The sequence below is a fragment of the Podarcis tiliguerta genome, assembly GCF_965153285.1.
Source record: "Podarcis tiliguerta genome assembly, chromosome: 10".
Lineage (NCBI taxonomy): Eukaryota > Metazoa > Chordata > Lepidosauria > Squamata > Lacertidae > Podarcis > Podarcis tiliguerta.
The window spans coordinates 71054378-71074270 of NC_139543.1; the positions used below are offsets into that span (position 1 = coordinate 71054378).

Below are 19893 nucleotides of genomic sequence, written 5' to 3' on the forward strand. Positions count from 1 at the left end.
CCCAACACTTCCCACTGTTACGGAATGGGGGGGCATATAAACAGAATTTTACTCCTGAGTAAACCATGTAGGACCCGAGGCGATGACCTCAAGGGAACCCCGCTATACAAGGGCTCCCCTCGTCCTTTCACTACGTTGCACCAAGCACCACACAAAACCCCAACACCCCAAGAGTAAAGCGCATTTTGTGACCGCGTATCCCGGTGCTATATATAGGCAAGCGGTATGAATGAACGATGTATTTTATGAATGAACAATTTATTTGCATGAAGATGCGTCCTGACCAATCAAATCGCGTCAAATATAGCCCTTCAGCCAATCCCAGCAATGCTATGGCTCTGCAGGACCTGCTCAGCGCAGCTTTCTTGCCCGATTCAGTGAGCGCTGAAAAGGTGACGACAGCTCCTACTGAGAGAACAATGGGCTAAATTCATTGAAAGCTCGTTACCTTGTAATCCACTCATAAAACTGGATCCAATGTAGCGAGGGCAAGTCGGGTCATTTCCGAACCCGCTGTCTGTATTGTGAATAGCCAAAAACGCTTAGAAATTCATACAAAATCACTGGTTTCAACGATTCTCTTCATTCCACCGACAATTTGCATCACTGGCTTCCCCAAATCCCAGAATAAGCAGAAGATCTGGGGTTGCCCCATGGGGTTCATGAGTGAAGATGGGACCCATCAGGAGACTTCCCTGGTACCTGCAGCCCCTTCTTCCCTCTCTTGCAATAAGGCTTGGGGGGAAATCTCCCATTAAATTACAGTATTTTAAGTTTTCTTCTGAATGTGTAGGAGACAGGGAGAGGTTCTAGTGAAGAAGCAGTGTTTGGAGATCACACGTGGTGGGGGTGAGAAAGTTTGGTGCAGAAACCAGTCACACACATATGCACACATTTTGCATGCTTGAGTACAGCAGTTTCAGCAGTAAACAAATACAGCACACAGGATACCTAAGTCAGGCACACAAACCGGCAGAAGGGAGCAAGGGAGGAAAGAGGCTGGAACGACGCAGAGCAATGGAGGTGTGTCTTTCGCTTCCTGTCGCCTGGGAGGGAAGTCAGCAACTCAGCATATTCAGGGGCTTCACGAAGCAAAGCTTTCTGACCGCAGCTTCCAGGCAAATGAGCATCCTGGAAACACACACTGTGATTCTTGATGTGTTGCCATATCAATTGCTTTTGAAAGGTTATCATGATGCGATCTAGAAACCAGTTTGGACAATCTATCGCCCAGCCCTAATCCTCACTGACCACCAACAATCCAGACAAACCCTCTCCCCTTCTCTATCAAAAGGTACTTTACATCTTAGATCATAATCACATTGTTTGACATTGCCATCAATATTTTATTACAATAGTTTTACACATAAAAAACCAAAACTTCACATACACAACATGTGTTCAAGACTGATTTCCTCCTGAGTTCATTTCTGTGAAGAAAAGAGTGGACTCTGAGAGGAAGACATCCAACACTCCATACATCTAAATGGGTTCTTCCATGTGAGAGTCTCTGGATTTTCCTTAAACACTCCATTGTAAATAAAGCACTTTTTGCAATATTTTCATTAAAACTGCTTCTCCTCTTTGAGTCTGTTGATGGTTTGTAGGGTTTCAACTCCAAAGGTTCTTCCTGTCCGTGAATCTGTTGATTTAGAATTTCCACCAAGACTGAACCTCTATCTACTTTCCTGATATTTATAAGGTTTGTGTTTTTTGTGAGTTTGTTGACAGAAATCAAGGGTTCCTCTCTGACTGCAGCTCCTTCCACAGTCCATACAATTAAACAGCATCTCCCCTGTGTTTCTGCTGATGTCTTTTAAGGTGTCCATTCTGACTGAAGCTCTTTCCACACTCCATACATTTATATCGTTTCTCCCCTGTGTGAGACTGTTGATGTTTTCTAAGTTGTCCATTGGCACTAAAGCTCTTTCCACACTCTACACATTTATATGGTTTCTCTGCTGTGTGAGTCCGTTTATGAATTCTAAGGTTTGCATTGAAACTAAAGCTCTTTCCGCACTCCAGGCATTTAAATGGTTTCTCCCCTGTGTGAGTCCGTTGATGTATATTGAGGTGTTGACTCTGACTGAAGCTTTTTCCGCACTCCATACATTTAAATGGTTTCTCCCCTGTGTGAGTCCGTTGATGTTTTCTAAGGTCTCCATTCTCACTGAAGCACTTTCCACACTCCATGCATTTAAATGGTTTCTCCCCTGTGTGAGTCCGTTGATGCTTTTTAAGGTTCCCACTGATACTGAAGCTCTTTCCGCACTCTATGCATTTAAATGGTTTCTCCCCTGTGTGAGTCCGTTGGTGTTTTTTAAGGGTTCAATTTTCACTAAAGCTCATTCCGCACTCCATGCATTTAAATGGTTTCTCTCCTGTGTGACTCCGTTGATGTCTTTTAATGTGTCCATTCCCACTGAAGCGCTTTCCGCACTCCAGGCATTTAAACGGTTTCTGCCCTGTGTGAGTCCGTTGATGTGTTCTAAGGTTTCCATTCTTACTGAAGCACTTTCCGCACTCCATACATTTAAATGGTTTCTCCCCTGTGTGATTCCGTTGATGTGTTTTAAGTTTTCCATTATCACTAAAGCTCTTTCCACACTCTATACATTTATATGGTTTCTCCCCTGTGTGAGTCCGTTTATGAGTTCTAAGGGTTGTATTGAAACTAAAGCTCTTTCCGCACTCCAGGCATTTAAATGCTTTCTCCCCCGTGTGAGTCCGTTGAGGTCTTCGAAGATCTCCATTCTCACTGAAGCACTTTCCGCACTCCAGGCATTTAAATGGTTTCTCCCCTGTGTGAGTCCGTTGATGTATATTGAGGTGTTGACTCTGACTGAAGCTTTTTCCGCACTCCATACATTTAAATGGTTTCTCCCCTGTGTGAGTCCGTTGATGTTTTCTAAGGTCTCCATTCTCACTGAAGCACTTTCCACACTCCATGCATTTAAATGGTTTCTCCCCTGTGTGAGTCCGTTGATGCTTTTTAAGGTTCCCACTGATACTGAAGCTCTTTCCGCACTCCATTCATTTAAATGGTTTTTCCCCTGTGTGAGTCCGTTGATGTCTTCTAAGGTCTCCATTCTCACTGAAGCATTTTCCGCACTCCAGGCATTTAAATGGTTTTTCCCCTGTGTGAGTCCGTTGATGTTTTTTAAGGTTCCCACTGATACTGAAGCTCTTTCCGCACTCTATGCATTTAAATGGTTTCTCCCCTGTGTGAGTCCGTTGGTGTATTTTAAGGGTTCCATTTTCACTAAAGCTCATTCCGCACTCCATGCATTTAAATGGTTTCTCCCCTGTGTGAGTCCGTTGATGTTTTCTAAGGTCTCCATTATCACTGAAGCACTTTCCGCACTCCAGGCATTTAAACGGTTTCTCCCCTGTGTGAGTCCGTTGATGTATATTGAGGTATCCACTCTGACTGAAGCTCTTTCCACACTCCATACATTTATATGGTTTCTCCCCTGTGTGAGTCCGTTGGTGTATTTTAAGGGTTCCATTATCACCAAAGCTCATTCCGCACTCCATGCAGTTATATGGTTTCTCCCCTGTGTGAGTCCGTTGGTGTATTTTAAGGGTTCCATTATCACTGAAGCACTTTCCGCACTCCAGGCATTTAAACGGTTTCTCCCCTGTGTGAGTCCGTTGATGTGTTCTAAGGTTTTCATTCTTACTAAAGCACTTTCCGCACTCCAGGCATTTAAATGGTTTCTCCCCTGTGTGAATACGTTGATGTATATTGAGGTGTCCACTCTGACTGAAGCTCTTTCCACACTCCATACATTTATATGGTTTCTCCCCTGTGTGAATCCGTTGATGTATATTGAAGTGTCCACTCTGACTGAAGCTCTTTCCACACTCCATACATTTATATGGTTTCTCCCCTGTGTGAATCCGTTGATGTGTTCTAAGGTTTCCACTGATACTGAAGCTCTTTCCACAATCCATACATTTATATGGTTTCTCCCCTGTATGAGTCCGTTGATGTGTTCTAAGTTTTCCATTATCACTAAAGCTCTTTCCGCACTCCATACCTTTAAATGGTTTCTCCCCTGTTGGAGGTCCTTGATGTGAACTATGTGTGCTCATTCAATGAAGCATATTCCACATTTCACACATTTTAATTTCTATTCCTAATGAAACGAAAGGTGCCCCATTCCCCGGAGTTCTGACTGTCTTCTCCATCTCCTTCTTCAGAGTGGGAGGAAAGGAAATCCTGTTTAGGTTTCAAGGAAGAGAACTAAGGGAAAGAGAACACATCAAGCTCCATTAGCACCTTCTCCTATTTCAACGTCTCCTACATTCCCCCACCTCCTACCCATGTTCCCAATTTTTAGGAAGTCAAGTTGCAATGTCATCAAATGATAGTAATTCATTGGCAACTCTCATACTCCTCAATCAATGTTCATAAAGCAGCATGATTTTTAAAAGAATGTGCTGTTTGATCTCGTGCCCGTCTTCTGATACAGAACTATCCTAAAATGACACTTTAAAGGCGATATTCAAGGCAAATAGATAAACTGTACTTAGTGGAATATGTAGTACCTTGAATAAGTAGTATTAATTTATTTATGGCCTGAAGATGTGTTATTTCTAGAGACGAATTTATTCCGGTTCTGTCTCAAATATCATAATTATACGATGTCTTGGGGTGTTAGGAGACCATTAGTTCCTTTGGTGGGGGTCATGTCATGCTCCTTATGGGGTAATCTATCCATCAATGGTCCCCACACTGCACTCAGCTCTCACCTGTGGCTTCCAGAAGCTGTCAGGATAGAATAGGGGCCACAAGCCCAGGAACGGTTTCAACCGGCCGGCCAAACCAGGTGAGAATAGCTGATGGGTCTCAAATCCTTGGTGGGTTGGGGAATTCTGCTGCAGGTGAAGGCAGGCCCTGGTGGATGGAGAGGCTGAGAACAACAGTGAATCCCACAGTCAAGAAGGGAGATTCCGCCCATGCTGCAGAGGAAAGTGAAGGGCAGATGGAGCTCGTCAACCTGGGAAGCGAGGTCCTCCACAAGGAAAACTATGGTCCTAAACCTTCGCTGCCTGGTTTTCTTCAGGAAAAGAAAAGTCTCTAAGAGGGTTGGATGGTGTCCTGCACACCTCCTTCCAGCCACTCCTGCAGCCAAGCTGGTGCCTAACGTACTGCTCTGCTTTCCTTGGGACCAAATAAGCCAGGCTGAGAAGGGGCTCTTGTTGTCTGGGCAGCCCTGAACCCCCAAACACACTCTCCACACTTGCCGTACTGCTAACACAGCAGTTTCGGGGGCAGCGATGAACTCAGACCTGTATATCAAAATCTCTACAATGTGGACTATGTAAAAGAGAAGTGCTGTTTATATCATACATCAATTAAAACAATATAGATGCAAGAAATGTGAATAACTGTGAAAACATGAAAATTTCCATATAGACTGAAGGAAGTCTGAAAGTGTAAAGATTAGAATTGGGTGTATAATTCAAATGGAATGCTTTTTTATTATTATTGTTAAATTTGAAAATTTTATAAATAAAAAATGTTAACAAAAATATTCAGAAAATGTGTCTTTTGAAGAAAAGACCACCAAGTATCCGATGGCCCCTTGAAAGCTAATGAAAGTCTTGTGCCTGGAGCTTTTGGGGGTGCAGGACCAGGAAAGCTTCTGCCACCATTATCCTTCCAATCGGGATTCAGGCCTCATCATACGACAGAAACTACCCTGGTTGTGCTGGTTGATGATCTCCAATAGGCTAGAGACCAAGGGCAAAGCTCTTTCCTGGTTCTGCTGGATCTCTCAGCGGCTTTGGAGACCTGTGACCATGGTATCCTTCTGGACTCTCTAGGGGAGCTGGGGGGCACTGCTGTTCAGTGGTTTCCCTCCTTCCTCCTGGGCCATGTCCAGAAAGTGGTGTTCGGGTTGGGGGGGTGAGTGTTCTGACCCATGGGTGCTCCCTTGTGGGAGCAAGGGTTGCCGTAAACAATAACCCACAAACTCTCATTCACACAAAGTCTGTAAATTTGGGGGGGGGGGTCAGACACCTCACCTGTGCTAATACTGGCAGTCTTTGGCCTGTATGTAGAGCATGTAGAGCCTCCAGCCACAGGCACTGTCTATCATGAAAATGGGTCCTTTGACTGGGAAGATTCATTCAGTTGCTGTCATCCGATGCTGAAGGATTGCATCTCAGCTTGTCAGTCACTCTGACACTGCCTTCAAAGAATAAGAGGAACAGAAATGCTTTTGAGGTGCAACTTCTATATCAGCCCTGAGAGCCATTCCATGGACTCTGCACCCCGGTTTCTGAGGACAGGTGTACATTATCCTCATCCTCAATGAACCAGGCAGTGGAAGAGACACTTTAAAATGGAAGCCTGAGAGAGATGGGAAAGGTTTCTGGCTGCTTCCTGGGTGGGATTGCGGAAACAAAGAGCCACTTCCGAGAAGCCCCCCTCCCCCCACTTTCTCTTGGGATTTTCCTGTCCTCTCCAGGGGGACTAATGGTTGGACTTGGCAGAACTGCTGTATCTGCCATTAATTTGATTTTGAATTGATACTAGAATGAATTGATTTTAGAATGCATTTTAATTAATTGTTTGTGATTTTATGTAAACTGTGTTACTTTTATTGTTGTTAGCTGCTTTGAGCCCAGCTTCAGCTAGGATATAAATTATTATTATTATTATTATTATTATTATTATTATTATTATTATCTGGACAGCTCAGGGACTTATGGGGTGAGAATTGGGTGGAGCTTGCAGGAAGGAAGGTGTGTCTTCTTAACAGAGAAATCTGAGGGCCCCGCTGGACAAAAGACAAGGACACCAGCCAGGAGTACCAGAGCAAAACAGCAGCCAGTAAGCTTGGTCTTTATTGAAGACTGTCATGACAGGACTCCCACCTGCCACAAGGTGGAACAAGATGGAAGCCCCAAACAAAAGAGAACCCAAACTCTTATTAGCTGCTAATCCCAATGTTACACCCCCCCAAACTGCATCACTCATACATCACGGTTACATCATGAAAGGGGAGGTCTGGTGGCCGTAATCTGAGCATCCTGGACCCTGCCCCATGGTTCTCCTTGCCCTCCAGCAAACACCCATCAAGTGTAACAAAAGAGACATTTACATTTCCCTGCTAGGAGCACAAGTGCGTCAGTAGCCAGAGCGGAACAGGTGTGGGGGGGGGGAGTGCAAACCACCATGACTACCATTGTGGCCTGACCTATGCCCCCCCCCCAACAAGAAAAGAAATGGCTGGCTGGAGGGCGGCGGATGGCGACATCGGGGGAGCCATGACACACCCACACCCCGCCACTACAAAACAAAAAGACCACCCCCCGCGGCCTAGCTGGGCGCCCGCCCAGAAAGAAAAGCTGCAAAATTGCAGCCTAGCTTGGCGGAGGGGCCATGCCCTTTCCAATCAGGCCAGAATTTACCTTAATCCAGCTGCCAGGACATGCTCCTGAGGATCCTGAAAGGAAGAAAACCAAAAGGGGCTTGGACAAAGGGGTCGGCCTCTTTTCTTTGGCCTTTGCCCCACCCCTGGCTGGCCATTCATTGTCCTCCCTGACCTGTTTCCCAGCCAAATTAATCCCACCCTTTTGTCTTCATCTGGGTTGGTTCTTTCTGGAATGGCTACTTGTCAGGCACTCAGGTATCAGGATGCCAGGGACTATCACTCAGGCAGAGGGGCTGCTGAGTAGCTGAGCTCACATGTCTAGATGAAGTTCTGAAGTTTCCCCAGTGAGTCAGTACCTACAGAGATTTATCAGTGAATTCTTATATTTGGTATGGTGCAGCAGAGGCCCTTTGAATAGGTAGGAAGAAACTGTGATGAAGTGCTTTGTGGGGACAAATCACAAAAGTCACAAAAGTGATGGTGCTGATTTTGGTGGTGGGCTGCATGTGCATGATATCTGCTGGAGGGGAAACACAACAGTTCCTGCAACAGTCTGGACAGGGACGGGACTTATGGGGTGGGAAGAGGATAGAGGTTGCAGGAAGGAAGGGGTGGAGGACCCCCCCCCCTTTCCAGGGATCCCTCCTGGTCGCCTTGAAGGGGTGGCCGATTCCTGGGTGGGAGAGAGAAGCCAAGGCGGCCCCTCCAGAGAATCCCAGCGGGCGCAACGATGGAGACGTGTCCCCAAAGACTGGTCTATCTATCTCTCTCCCCCCCCCCCCATTGCTGCCCTTGCGTGCCCCAGGGATGCTCCCGCTCCCCACTTCCTCGACTCCCTCCCTCTCTCCCGGAGTCTCCCCTGCACCCAGAGGCCCCCCTTGGCGTGGCTCACCCCACGCCCTGCGCCCCCCTCTCTCCGTCCGGAGCCCCCCCCCCAAAGACGAGCAAGGGAGGGACAGGAGGGTCTCTATCCAGGCGTCCCTCACGCCCGTTAACCCTTTCATGGCCAACCTCTCTCCGCACGGAACCCACAGAGTCCCAGCGATGCCTGCGGGGGGAAATGGGGCGAGGGGGCTTCATTGGGATCCCCTGGGTGGGCTTCCTAAGTGTCCAAGGAAAACCCCTTCGCAGCACGCGTCCAGGGATCCAGATCCACGACAGGCGCTTTGGGGAGCTGGCGGAGGTCTCTGTATCCTTCTCTCGCCTCCCCCCGAGACCCCTTTACCTCTTTGTCCTCGCTCGCGATTCTCCTTTCCCTTCCTGCAACATCCACGTGGGTGGGGGGGATTTCCCTGCCGCCCCTCCTCCCCTTTCCGAAAGCGCGCGCCCCTAGAGCTACGGTGCAGAGCAGCAATCCGGCGCAAAAGCTCCACTTGCGGGAGAAGCAGGCAGTTTGGGAGGGGGCTCTTTCCCCCTCCCCACTCCCGGAACAGAAGTCGGATGGCGAGGAAGAGGAGGAGGAGGTGCAACGTAGGGGGGCGGGATTTGGGTTGAGGGGGAGGGGTGAGAGAAGGATGTGCCGGGAGCGGAGGAATTGAGGGGGGCGAAGGAGAGGAAGGTTCCCCCCTCCCTTCTTCGTTCAGGGGATGGGTAGAGCGGGGGAGGGGCTGATCCCGGCAATCCAGCTGCAAAGTGGGGTCCCCCCCCACAATGATCACATTGAAAATCCTTCCCTCCCCCGCCCCCCACGCCATGATCTTAGATCCATTCCATGTTTTAGGTACTGGTGTACATTGAGCAGCGGCTTGGACTCTGTGACTCCTGTGTTACGGGGGGAAATGGGGCTTTGGCTTTTGCGCACACAGCCCCGACACCCAGGTAAAATTCATGCAAGGAGTGAAGCAGCCCAGAACTAAAGCACGTTGGAATTTGTAGGTTGTAGGTTTTTTCACCTCCTGATGTAGCGATGATGTAGTGATGATGCTCCACGAACTGCATGCTGGGATAAGATAGAAACCTTTAAAAGTCCTTGTCACCCCATCCTCGGGGTTCAATTCCTCTTTCAACCTGTTGCGCAATAAATGTTGGTCTACAGCTATTTGCTCCGGTTGGTGGCCGGACTCCTTCCTTTATTCCGCAGGGACCCACGGGCACTGCCTGATGAGCTGGGTGGCTGAGCAGCCTCGCACCTGGGTCCCCCCCCCAAAAACAACAACAACAAATTAGCCTTTTATTTAACGGACCCAGGAGTTTTGATAGACTTCGGGGGCATACAAGACCCGGGAGCCGTGCCTTCTTCCCTTGGGGGTTCCCCAGCTGGTGCCCCCCCCCTTTTCATCCAGCCAGTCCATGACAGCAACAGCAACAACATCAGTAAAATAAGTATGATAATAATATGCACACTGGTCCTCTGGCAGGAAGAATAATAACTTCTGGGACTATGGAAAAGTACTATCTTCCCCAAATCCCAGAATAAGCAGGAGCTCTGGGGTTGCCCCATGGGGTTCATGAGTGAAGATGGGACCCATCAGGAGACTTCCCTGGTACCTGCAGCCCCTCCTTTCCTCTCTTCCAATAAGGCTTGGGGGGAAATGTCCCATTAAATTACAGTTTTCTTCAGAATGTGTAGGAGACAGGGAGAGGTTCTAGTGAAGAAGCAGTGTTTGGAGATCACACGTGGTGGGGGTGAGAGAGTTTGTTGTTGTTTTTTTATAATATTTTATTAAGATTTTCACAAAGTAACAAAGAAGACAAACAGAAAAAAGAAAAACAGAAAAAATTACCAGAAAAAAAATACAAAAAATGACAACAATTAAAAACAATTCCATCCTTCAGAACATATCTTACATTAGCTTTTTTCTCGGACTTCCCCACACTTCCCCCCTTTGTATTCCAGTTCAATTGTTTGTTCAGCAAATCCTTTCCCTCTTTACCTTTATCTTAATTTTGGTCTTAATTTTTAACTTTACCTTTCCCTCTATTAACGTTCCATTTTTTCCTAGTCTTTCAAACGTTATTGCTAAAAACCCCTTAGCCTCAATCCAACATCATTCCATCATTCATTAATTTTACATTGTTTCTGTAAATAATCTTTACATTTCTTCCAGTCTTCTTCCACTGACTCTTCTCCCTGGTCTCGGATTCTGCCGGTCATTTCTGCTAATTCCATATAGTCCATCACCTTCATCTGCCATTCTTCCAGAGTGGGTAGTTCTTGTGTCTTCCAATACTTCGCGATGAGTATTCTTGCTGCTGTTGTTGCATACATAAAAAAAGTTCTGTCTTTCTTTAACACCAATTGGCCAACCATGCCCAGGAGAAAGGCCTCTGGTTTCTTCTGGAAGGTATATTTAAATACCTTTTTCATTTCATTATAGATCATCTCCCAGAAAACCTTAATCCTTGGGCATGTCCACCAAAGGTGAAAAAAAGTGCCTTCAGTTTCTTTACATTTCCAGCATTTATTATCGGGCAGATGATAGATTTTTGCTAGCTTGACTGGTGTCATGTACCACCTGTATATCATTTTCATAATCTTCTCTCTTAAGGTATTACATGCCGTAAATTTCATACCTGTGGTCCATAACTGTTCCCAGTCAGCCATCATAATATTATGACCCACATCTTGTGCCCATTTAATCATAGCAGATTTTACCGTTTCATCCTGAGTGTTCCATTTCGACAGCAGATTATACATTTCTGACAAAGTCTTAGTTTTGGATTCTAGTAATTCTGTTTCCAATTTTGATTTTTCCACCTGGAAGCCGATTTTCTTGTCCAATTTGTATGCCTCCATTATCTGATAATAATGAAGCCAATCTCGCACTTTATTTTTTAACTTCTCAAAGTTCTGCAATTTCAATTTGTCTCCTTCCTGTTCCAAGATTTCCCAATATTTCGGCCATTTGGCCTCCATATTGAGTTTTTCAAGGCCTTCGCTTCCAACCACCTTGGGGTTTTATTTTCAAGTAGATCTTTATACCTTATCCAAACATTAAACAATGCTTTCCTGACAATATGGTTTTTAACATTCTGTGCACTTTGAACTTTTCATACCATAAATATGCATGCCATCCAAAAACATTATTAAAACCTTCTAAATCCAAAATGTCTGTGTTTTCAAGAAGCAGCCATTTCTTCAGCCAGCAAAAAGCTGCTGATTCATAATAAAGTTTAAAGTCTGGCAGGGTGAATCCACCTCTTTCCTTCGCATCAGTTTATTCTTGGCTTCTTGCCCTGCCAGACAAATCTAGAGATATCTTTCTGCCACCTCTTGAAACAGTCCATTTTGTCAGTAATTTGCAATGTGAGAAAGTTTGGTGCAAAAACCAGTCACACACATATGCACCAATTTTTCATGCTTGAGAACAGCAGTTTCAGCAGTAAACAAATACAGCACACAGGATTCCTAAGTCAGGCACACAAACCGGCAGAAGGGAGCAAGGGAGGAAAGAGGCTGAAAGGACACAGAGCAATGGAGGTGTGTCTTTCGCTTCCTGTCCTATGCTGTAGCAACTCAGCATATTCAGGGGCTTCACGAAGCAAAGCTTTCTGCCAGCAGCTTCCAGGCAAATGAGCATCCTGGAAACACACACTGTGATTCTTGAAGTGTTGCCATATCAATTGTTTTTGAAAGGTTATCAAGATGCGATCTAGAAACCAGTTTGGACAATATATTTCCCAGCCCTAATCCCCACTCACCACCAACAATTCAGACAAACCCTCTCCCCTTCTCTATCAAAAGGTACTTTACATCTTAGATCATAATCACATCGTTTGACATTGCCATCAATATTTCATTGCTATAGAGTTTTACACATAAAAAACCAGAACTTCACATACACAACATGTGTTAAAGACTGATTTCCTCCTGAGGTCATTTCTGTGAAGAAAAGAGTGGACTCTGAGAGGAAGACGTCCCACACTCCATACATGTAAATGGGTTCTTCCATGTGAGAGTCTTTGGATTTTCCTTAAACACTCCTATGTAAAAAAAGCACTTTTTGCAAACTTTTCATTTAAACTGCTTCTCCTCTTTGAGTCTGTTGATGGTTTGTAGGGTTTCAACTCCAAAGGTTCTTCGTGTGTGAATCTGTTGATTTAGAACTTCCACCAGGACTGAACCTTTATCTACTTTCCTGATATTTATAAGGTTTGTGTTTTGTATGAGTTTGTTGACAGAAATCAAGGGTTCCACTCCGACTGCAGCTCCTTCCACAGTCCATACATTTGAACAGTTTCTGCCCTGTGTGTCTGCTGATGTCTTTTAAGGTGTCCATTCTGACTGAAGCTCTTTCCACACTCCATACATTTATATCGTTTCTCCCCTGTGTGAGACTGTTGATGTTTTCTAAGTTGTCCATTGGCACTAAAGCTCTTTCCACACTCTACACATTTATATGGTTTCTCCCCTGTGTGAGTCCGTTGATGTCTTCTAAGTTTTCCATTATCACTAAAGCTCTTTCCACACTCCATACATTTATATGGTTTCTCCCCTGTGTGAGTCCGTTGATGTGTTCTAAGGCTTCCATTATCACCAAAGCTCTTTCCACACTCCATACATTTAAATGGTTTCTCTCCTGTGTGAGTCCGTTGGTGTATATAGAGGTGTCCACTCTGACTGAAGCTCTTTCCACACTCCATACATTTATATGGTTTCTCCCCTGTGTGAGTCCGTTGATGTGTTCTAAGGTTTCCATTCTCATTGAAGCACTTTCCGCACTCCAGGCATTTAAATGGTTTCTCCCCTGTGTGAGTCCGTTGATGTTTTTTAAGGGTTCCATTATCACCAAAGCTCATTCCGCACTCCATGCATTTAAATGGTTTCTCTCCTGTGTGAATCCGTTGATGTTTTTTAAGGGTTCCATTATCACTAAAGCTCTTTCCGCACTCCATACATTTAAATGGTTTCTCCCCCGTGTGAATCCACTGGTGTAATTCAAGGATTCCATTCTGACTGAAGCAGTTCCCACACTCTTGGCAGTTAAATGGTTTCTCCCCCGTGTGAGTCAGTTGATGAATTCTAAGGGTTGCATTGAAACTAAAGCTCTTTCCGCACTCCATGCATTTAAATGGTTTCTCCCCTGTGTGAGTCCGTTGATGTTTTTTAAGGATTCCATTCTGACTGAAGCACTTTCCGCACTCCAGGCATTTAAATGGTTTCTCCCCTGTGTGAGTCCGTTGATGAATTCTAAGGGTTGCATTGAAACTAAAGCTCTTTCCACACTCCATGCATTTAAATGGTTTCTCCCCTGTGTGAGTCCGTTGATGTTTTTTAAGGATTCCATTCTGACTGAAGCAGTTTCCACACTCTTGGCACTTAAATGGTTTCTCCCCCGTGTGAGTCAGTTGATGTTTTCTAAGGTCTCCATTCTCACTGAAGCACTTTCCGCACTCCAGGCATTTAAATGGTTTCTCCCCTGTGTGAGTCCGTTGATGAATTCTAAGGGTTGCATTGAAGCTAAAGCTCTTTCCGCACTCCATGCATTTAAATGGTTTCTCCCCTGTGTGAGTCCGTTGATGTTTTTTAAGGTTCCCACTGATACTGAAGCTCTTTCCACACTCCATGCATTTAAATGGTTTCTCCCCTGTGTGAGTCCGTTGATGGTTTCTAAGGTCTCCATTCTCACTGAAGCACTTTCCGCACTCCAGGCATGTAAATGGTTTCTCCCCTGTGTGAGTCCTTTGATGTTTTTTAAGGTTCCCACTGATACTGAAGCTCTTTCCACACTCCATACATTTAAATGGTTTCTCCCCTGTGTGAGTCTGTTGATGTTTTCTAAGGTCTCCATTCTCACTGAAGCACTTTCCGCACTCCATGCATTTAAATGGTTTCTCCCCTGTGTGAGTCCGTTTATGTTTTTTAAGGTTCCCACTGATACTGAAGCTCTTTCCACACTCCATGCATTTAAATGGTTTCTCCCCTGTGTGAGTCCGTTGATGTTTTTTAAGGGTTCCATTATCACCAAGGCTCATTCCGCACTCCATGCATTTAAATGGTTTCTCCCCTGTGTGAGTCCGTTGATGTATATTGAAGTGTCCACTCTGACTGAAGCTCTTTCCACACTCCATACATTTATATGGTTTCTCCCCTGTGTGAATCCGTTGATGTTTTTTACGGGTTCCATTATCACCAAAGCTCATTCCGCACTCCATGCATTTAAATGGTTTCTCCCCTGTGTGAGTCCGTTGATGTATTTTGAGGTGTCCATTCTGACTGAAGCTCTTTCCACACTCCATACATTTATATGGTTTCTCCCCTGTGTGAATCCGTTGATGTGTTCTAAGGTTTCCACTGATACTGAAGCTCTTTCCACAATCCAGGCATTTAAATGGTTTCTCCCCTGTGTGAGTCCATTGATGTATATTGAGGTGTTCACTCTGACTGAAGCTCTTTCCACACTCCATACATTTATATGGTTTCTCCCCTGTATGAGTCTGTTGATGTGTTCTAAGTTTTCCATTATCACTAAAGTTCTTTCCACACTCCATACCTTTAAATGGGTTCTCCCCTGTTGGAGGTCGTTGATGTGAACTATGTGTGCTCATTCAATGAAGCATATTCCACATTTCACACATTTTAATTTCTATTCCTAATGAAACGAAAGGTGCCGCATTCCCCGGAGTTCTGACTGTCTTCTCCATCTCCTTCTTCAGAGTGGGAGGAAAGGAAATCCTGTTTAGGTTTCAAGGAAGAGAACTAAGGGAAAGAGAACACATCAAGCTCCATTAGCACCTTCTCCTATTTCAACGTCTCCTACATGCCCCCACCTCCTACCCATGTTCCCAATTTTTAGGAAGTGAAGTTGCAATGTCATCAAATTATAGTAATTCATTGGCAACTTTCATAATCCTCAATCAATGTTCATAAAGCAGCATGATTTTTAAAAGAATCTGCTGTTTGATCTCGTGCCCGTCTTCTGATACAGAACTATCCTAAAATGACACTGAAAAGCAGGATATTCAAGGCACATAGATAAACTGTACTTAGTGGAATATGTAGTACCTTGAATAAGTAGTATTAATTTATTTATGGCCTGAAGATGTGTTATTTCTAGAGACGAATTTATTCCGGTTCTGTCTCAAATATCATAATTATACGATGTCTTGGGGTGTTAGGAGAGCCTTAGTTCCTTTGGTGGGGGTCATGTCATGCTCCTTATGGGGTAATCTATCCATCAATGGTCCCCAACCTGCACTCAGTTCTCACCTGTGGCTTCCAGAAGCTGTCAGGATAGAATAGGGGCCACAAGCCCAGGAACGGTTTCAACCGGCCGGCCAAACCAGGTGAGAATAACTGATGGGTCTCAAATCCTTGGTGGGTTGGGGAATTCTGCTGCAGGTGAAGGCAGGCCCTGGTGGATGGAGAGGCTGAGAACAACAGTGAATCCCACAGTCAAGAAGGCAGATTCTGCCCATGCTGCAGAGGAACGTGAAGGGCAGATGGGGCTCGGCAATCTGGGAAGCGAGGTCCTCCACAAGGAAAACTGTGGTCCTAAACCTTCGCTGCCTGGTTTTCTTCAGGAAAAGAAAAGTCTCTAAGAGGGTTGGATGGTGTCCTGCACACCTCCTTCCAGCCACTCCTGCAGCCAAGCTGGTGCCTAACGTACTGCTCTGCTTTCCTTGGGACCAAATAAGCCAGGCTGAGAAGGGGCTCTTGTTGTCTGGGCAGCCCTGAACCCCCAAACACACTGTCCACGCTTGCTGTACTGCTAACACAGCAGTTTCGGGGGCAGCGATGAACTCAGACCTGTGTATCAAAATCTCTCCAATGTGGAATATGTAAAACAGGAGTGCTGTTTATATCATACATCAATTAAAAAGTATTCATTAAAAGGTATTCAGAATATTTGTCTTTTGAAGAAAAGACCACCAAGTATCTGATGGCCCTTTCAAAGCTAATGAAAGTCTTGTGCTTGGAGCTTTTGGGGGTGCAGGATCAGAAAAGCTTCTGCCACCATTATCCTTCCAATTGGGATTCAGGCCTCATCATATGACAGAAACTACCCTGGTTGCGCTGGTTGATGATCTCCAATAGGCTAGAGACCAAGGGCAAAGCTCTTTCCTGGTTCTGCTGGATCTCTGCTTTGAAGACCTTTGACCATGATATCCTTCTGGACCCTCTAGGGGAGCTGGGGGCACTGCTGTGCAGTGGTTCCCCTCCTTCCTCCTGGGCCATGTCCAGAAAGTGGTGTTGGGGAATGAGTGTTCAGGCCCCAGGGTGCTCACTTGTGGGGTGCCTCGGGGCTCCATCCTCTCCCCCATGCTCTTTAATATCTATATGATGCCGCTGGGGGAGTTTTGGCTGGTGTTCACACGCATGTGGATGATACCCAGCTCTTCTTCTCATTTAAATCGGAACCAGTGAAGGTGGTGAATGCCCTGTGTTGGTGCCTGTAGGTGGTTTGAGGATAGATGGTGGCTAACAGATTGAGGTTGAATCCTGACAAGACGGGAGCACTGTCCCTGTGGGACAGGTGGCAAGCAGACCCTACCAGCCTGCACACTGTCTCACTAAAGTGGTGCATGCTCTGGGTATCTCCTGCTTGGACCACTGCCATGTGCTCTACATGGTGCTACCTTTGAAGGTGACCCAAAAACTGCAACTAATCCAGAATGCGGCAGCTGGACTAGTAACTGGGAGCAGCCGCCAAGACCACATATCATTGGTCCTAAAGGATCTTCCCTGGCTTCCAGTGTGTGTTCCAAGCACAATTCACACTGTTGGTGCTGACCTTTAAGTGGCATGGCTGCATTTTTCAGAAAAAGAAAAGTGTTGATCTAATGTATACAGATCATTCCTAGTCTATTGGATCAAGAAGGTTCTGGTGGTTTTACTCTGTGTGATTCAAAGTGGTGTTTTCTCTAGCTAGAACATTTTAGCTGATAAGGGAGTTTCCTTTCTGCTGAGAGCAGGTGGTGGGATCAGTTGTTATGAGGTTATGCTGAACCTTGTTTCTGGGAACCAGAAGAAGCTGATTTAAACTGGAGTGAGCCAGGCTTGTTATCCAGTCCCAAGGTTACTCTGACACGGAATTTTTTATAAATGGCAGTATTGAAAGGCGCCTGGTCCCACTTCCTAATCAGCAATTCTCTACTCTGCTTGTGTGTTTCTTACATGAGTGCTGTTTTGATATACTAAGTTAGGGTTTTACTGTAAGTTAAGTTTTTGCCAGCTTTTGCCTTCAGTACTAAATTTCTCTGCTGAATGAATTTTTTGCTGCTTCTGAGTGTTTTTTCCTACTCTGCTAACTATGTGTCGGTCTTGGAGATCGTTATGGAGGAGCAAGATCTGCGAGCTAAAGCCCTAAACAACCTCGACCCTGTAGACCTGAAGGAGCGTCTCCACCCCCATCCTTCAGTCTGAACACTGAGGTCCTCCTCTGAGGGTCTTCTGCTGGTTCCCTCCCTGCAAGAAGTGAGGGTACAGGGAACCAGGCAGAGGGCCTTCTGGGTGGTGGCGCCCGCCCTGTGGAACGCCCTCCCTTCAGAGATCAAGGAGGCAGCAAAAAACAACTATCTGACATTTAGAAGATAGCAGAAGGTAGACCTGTATCTGGAGGTTTTCAATGTTTGATGCTTTACTGTCTTTTATGTGTACTGGAAGCTGCCCAGAGTGGCTGGGGAAGCCCAACCAGATGGACTACATATACATATGCAGATGGACTACATTGTATAAATACTACAATCATTCTTATCATCTTGTGATTTTTTGCAGTTATTTTGGAGTTCGTACTGCGAAATCAGATCACAAAATGTTATGGGTGGAGAAAATCACAGGGTTGTCGTAAACGATAATCCCACCCACAAACTCTCATTCACATACAGTCTGTAAATTTGGGAAGGTCACACACCTCACCTGTGCTAACACTGGCAGTCTTTGGCCTGCATAGGCACACCTTGTATGTAGAGCCTCCAGCCACAGGCACTGTCTATAATGAAAATGGGTCCTTTGACTGGGAAGATTCCCGCAGCTGCTGTCATCGGATTCTGATGGGTTGTATCTCAGCTTGTCAGTCACTCTGACATTGCCTACAAAGAATAAGAGGAACAGAAATGCTTTTGACTTCTATATCAATCCTGAGAGCCATTCCATGGACTCTGCACCCGTTTCTGATGAAAAGGTGTACTTTATCCTCAGCCTCAATGAACCAGGCAGTGGAAAAGACACTTTAAGATGGAAGCCTGAGAGAGAGGAAAAGGTTTCTGGCTGCTTCCTGGGTGGGATTGTGGAAACAAAGAGCCGCTTCCGAGGGAGAAGCCAGGGCAGCGCCTCAGGAGATACTTTGTGGGTGCATGATGGAGACGTCTCCCTACAGACTGGTCTCCTCCCGCCCCCCAGCCAATGCTGCGCTTCCTTCCCCAGGGATACTCCCCTCCCTCCCCCCCCCGCCAATGCTGCGCTTCCTTCCCCAGGGATGCTCCCCTCCCTCCTCCCCCGGCTCCCCCACCCTTGGCCCCCCCCCTCTCTCCCGGAGTCTCCACTGCACCCAGAGGCCCCCTTGGCGCGGCTCACCCCTCGCCATGCGCGACCCATCTCTCCATCTGGAGGGGCCCCACAAGACGAGATGGGGAGGGACAGGCGGGTCTCTATCTAGGCGTTTCTCATGCCCGTTAACCCTTTCATGGTCTGCCTCTCTCCACGCGGTGCTGCCCTGCAAGCTCTGATAAGCTCCTCCCACAGCTAATCACCTGCCTCAACAGAAACCCTGCCCCCTCTGACCTTTGCACAGGGAGAGCAGCTAATCAGCCACAAAGAATCACACACACAAGAAAACCCTTTTTGCTCCTTCTTCAGCTGCTGCCCTGCAAGCTCAGGCGCAGGTTAATTCTGTGTCCAGGGCAGCTGTCTGCCAACTCCTTCTGGTACGCAGGATGAGACTCTCCATGCCCGCAGACTGTCTCCCCAGAGTGGTGCATGCTCTGGTTATCTCCCGCTTGGACTACTGCCATGCGCTACATGGGGCTACCTTTGAAGGTGACTTGTAAACTGCAACTAATCCAGAATGTGGCAGCTAGACAACAGAATGGGAGCCGCCACTGAGACAACATAACACCAGCCCCAAAGGATATTCTCTGACTCCCAGTACGTTTCTGAGCACATTTCACATTGTTGGTGCTGACCTTTAAATTGCCGTGGATGCATTTTGCAGGCATAGATTCCTGTTTTGCCTTCAGTAACAAATTTATTTGCTGAAGGAATTTTTTGCTGTCTCTGAGCATTTTTTCCTACTCTGCTAATTGTATGTTGGACTTGCTCTGGAGATCATTGTGGAGGAGGAAGATCTGCAACCTAAAGCCCTAAACAGCCTCGGGTATGTAGACCTGAAGGAACGTCTCCACCCCCATTGCTCAGTCTGTACACTGAGGTCCTCCTTTGAGGGTCTTCCGCTGGTTCAACCCCCCCCCCCCATGAGAAGCGAAGTTACAGAGAAGCAGGCAGAGGGCAAGGAAATGGGCAACTATCTGACATTTGGAAGACAGCAGAAGGCTGATGTTTTGCTTTCTTTTATATGTGCTGTAACCTGCCCAGAGTGGCTGGGGAAACCCAGCCAGATAGGCA

At 46.2% G+C, this 19893-nt stretch overlaps 3 protein-coding genes across 12 annotated transcripts in view; all 3 read right to left on the reverse strand.

The window, feature by feature from the left end:
* LOC310658851 (uncharacterized protein) overlaps nt 1–19893 on the reverse strand; it is a gene marked incomplete at its 3' end in the record, with an annotated part of 53453 nt that overhangs the window by 31854 nt on the left and 1706 nt on the right. Inside the window, exons 2-3 of the mRNA XM_083401220.1 lie at nt 6037–6203; nt 4759–4903 (exon numbers count right to left, since the gene is read on the reverse strand). The remainder of the gene's footprint in view (nt 1–4758; nt 4904–6036; nt 6204–19893) is intronic.
* On the reverse strand, nt 1318–8882 carry LOC310659166 (uncharacterized protein). Its single transcript, XM_083402356.1, has 4 exons — nt 8617–8882; nt 2760–4225; nt 2021–2590; nt 1318–1851 (listed from the first exon to the last, which is right to left on the reverse strand). The coding sequence occupies exon 2, from the start codon at nt 4096–4098 to the stop codon at nt 3034–3036; it is 1065 nt and encodes a 354-aa protein (XP_083258482.1). The 5' UTR covers nt 4099–4225; nt 8617–8882; the 3' UTR covers nt 1318–1851; nt 2021–2590; nt 2760–3033.
* Nucleotides 12107–19893, reverse strand: part of LOC310659054 (uncharacterized protein) — a 29516-nt gene continuing 21729 nt past the window's right edge. For 5 of the 10 annotated variants that reach the window (XM_083401981.1, XM_083401979.1, XM_083401983.1 and 2 more), the window contains exons 2-3: nt 15541–15685; nt 12107–15030 (exon numbers count right to left, since the gene is read on the reverse strand). In XM_083401981.1, coding sequence (XP_083258107.1) covers nt 12516–14879 — 2364 coding nt within the window. In that variant the 5' untranslated portion in view covers nt 14880–15030; nt 15541–15685 and the 3' untranslated portion in view covers nt 12107–12515. Of the gene's footprint in view, nt 15031–15540; nt 15686–18189; nt 18363–18846; nt 18868–19893 lie in introns of those variants that run through there. The other 5 variants (XM_083401974.1, XM_083401976.1, XM_083401977.1 and 2 more) reach the window with 3 other exon arrangements.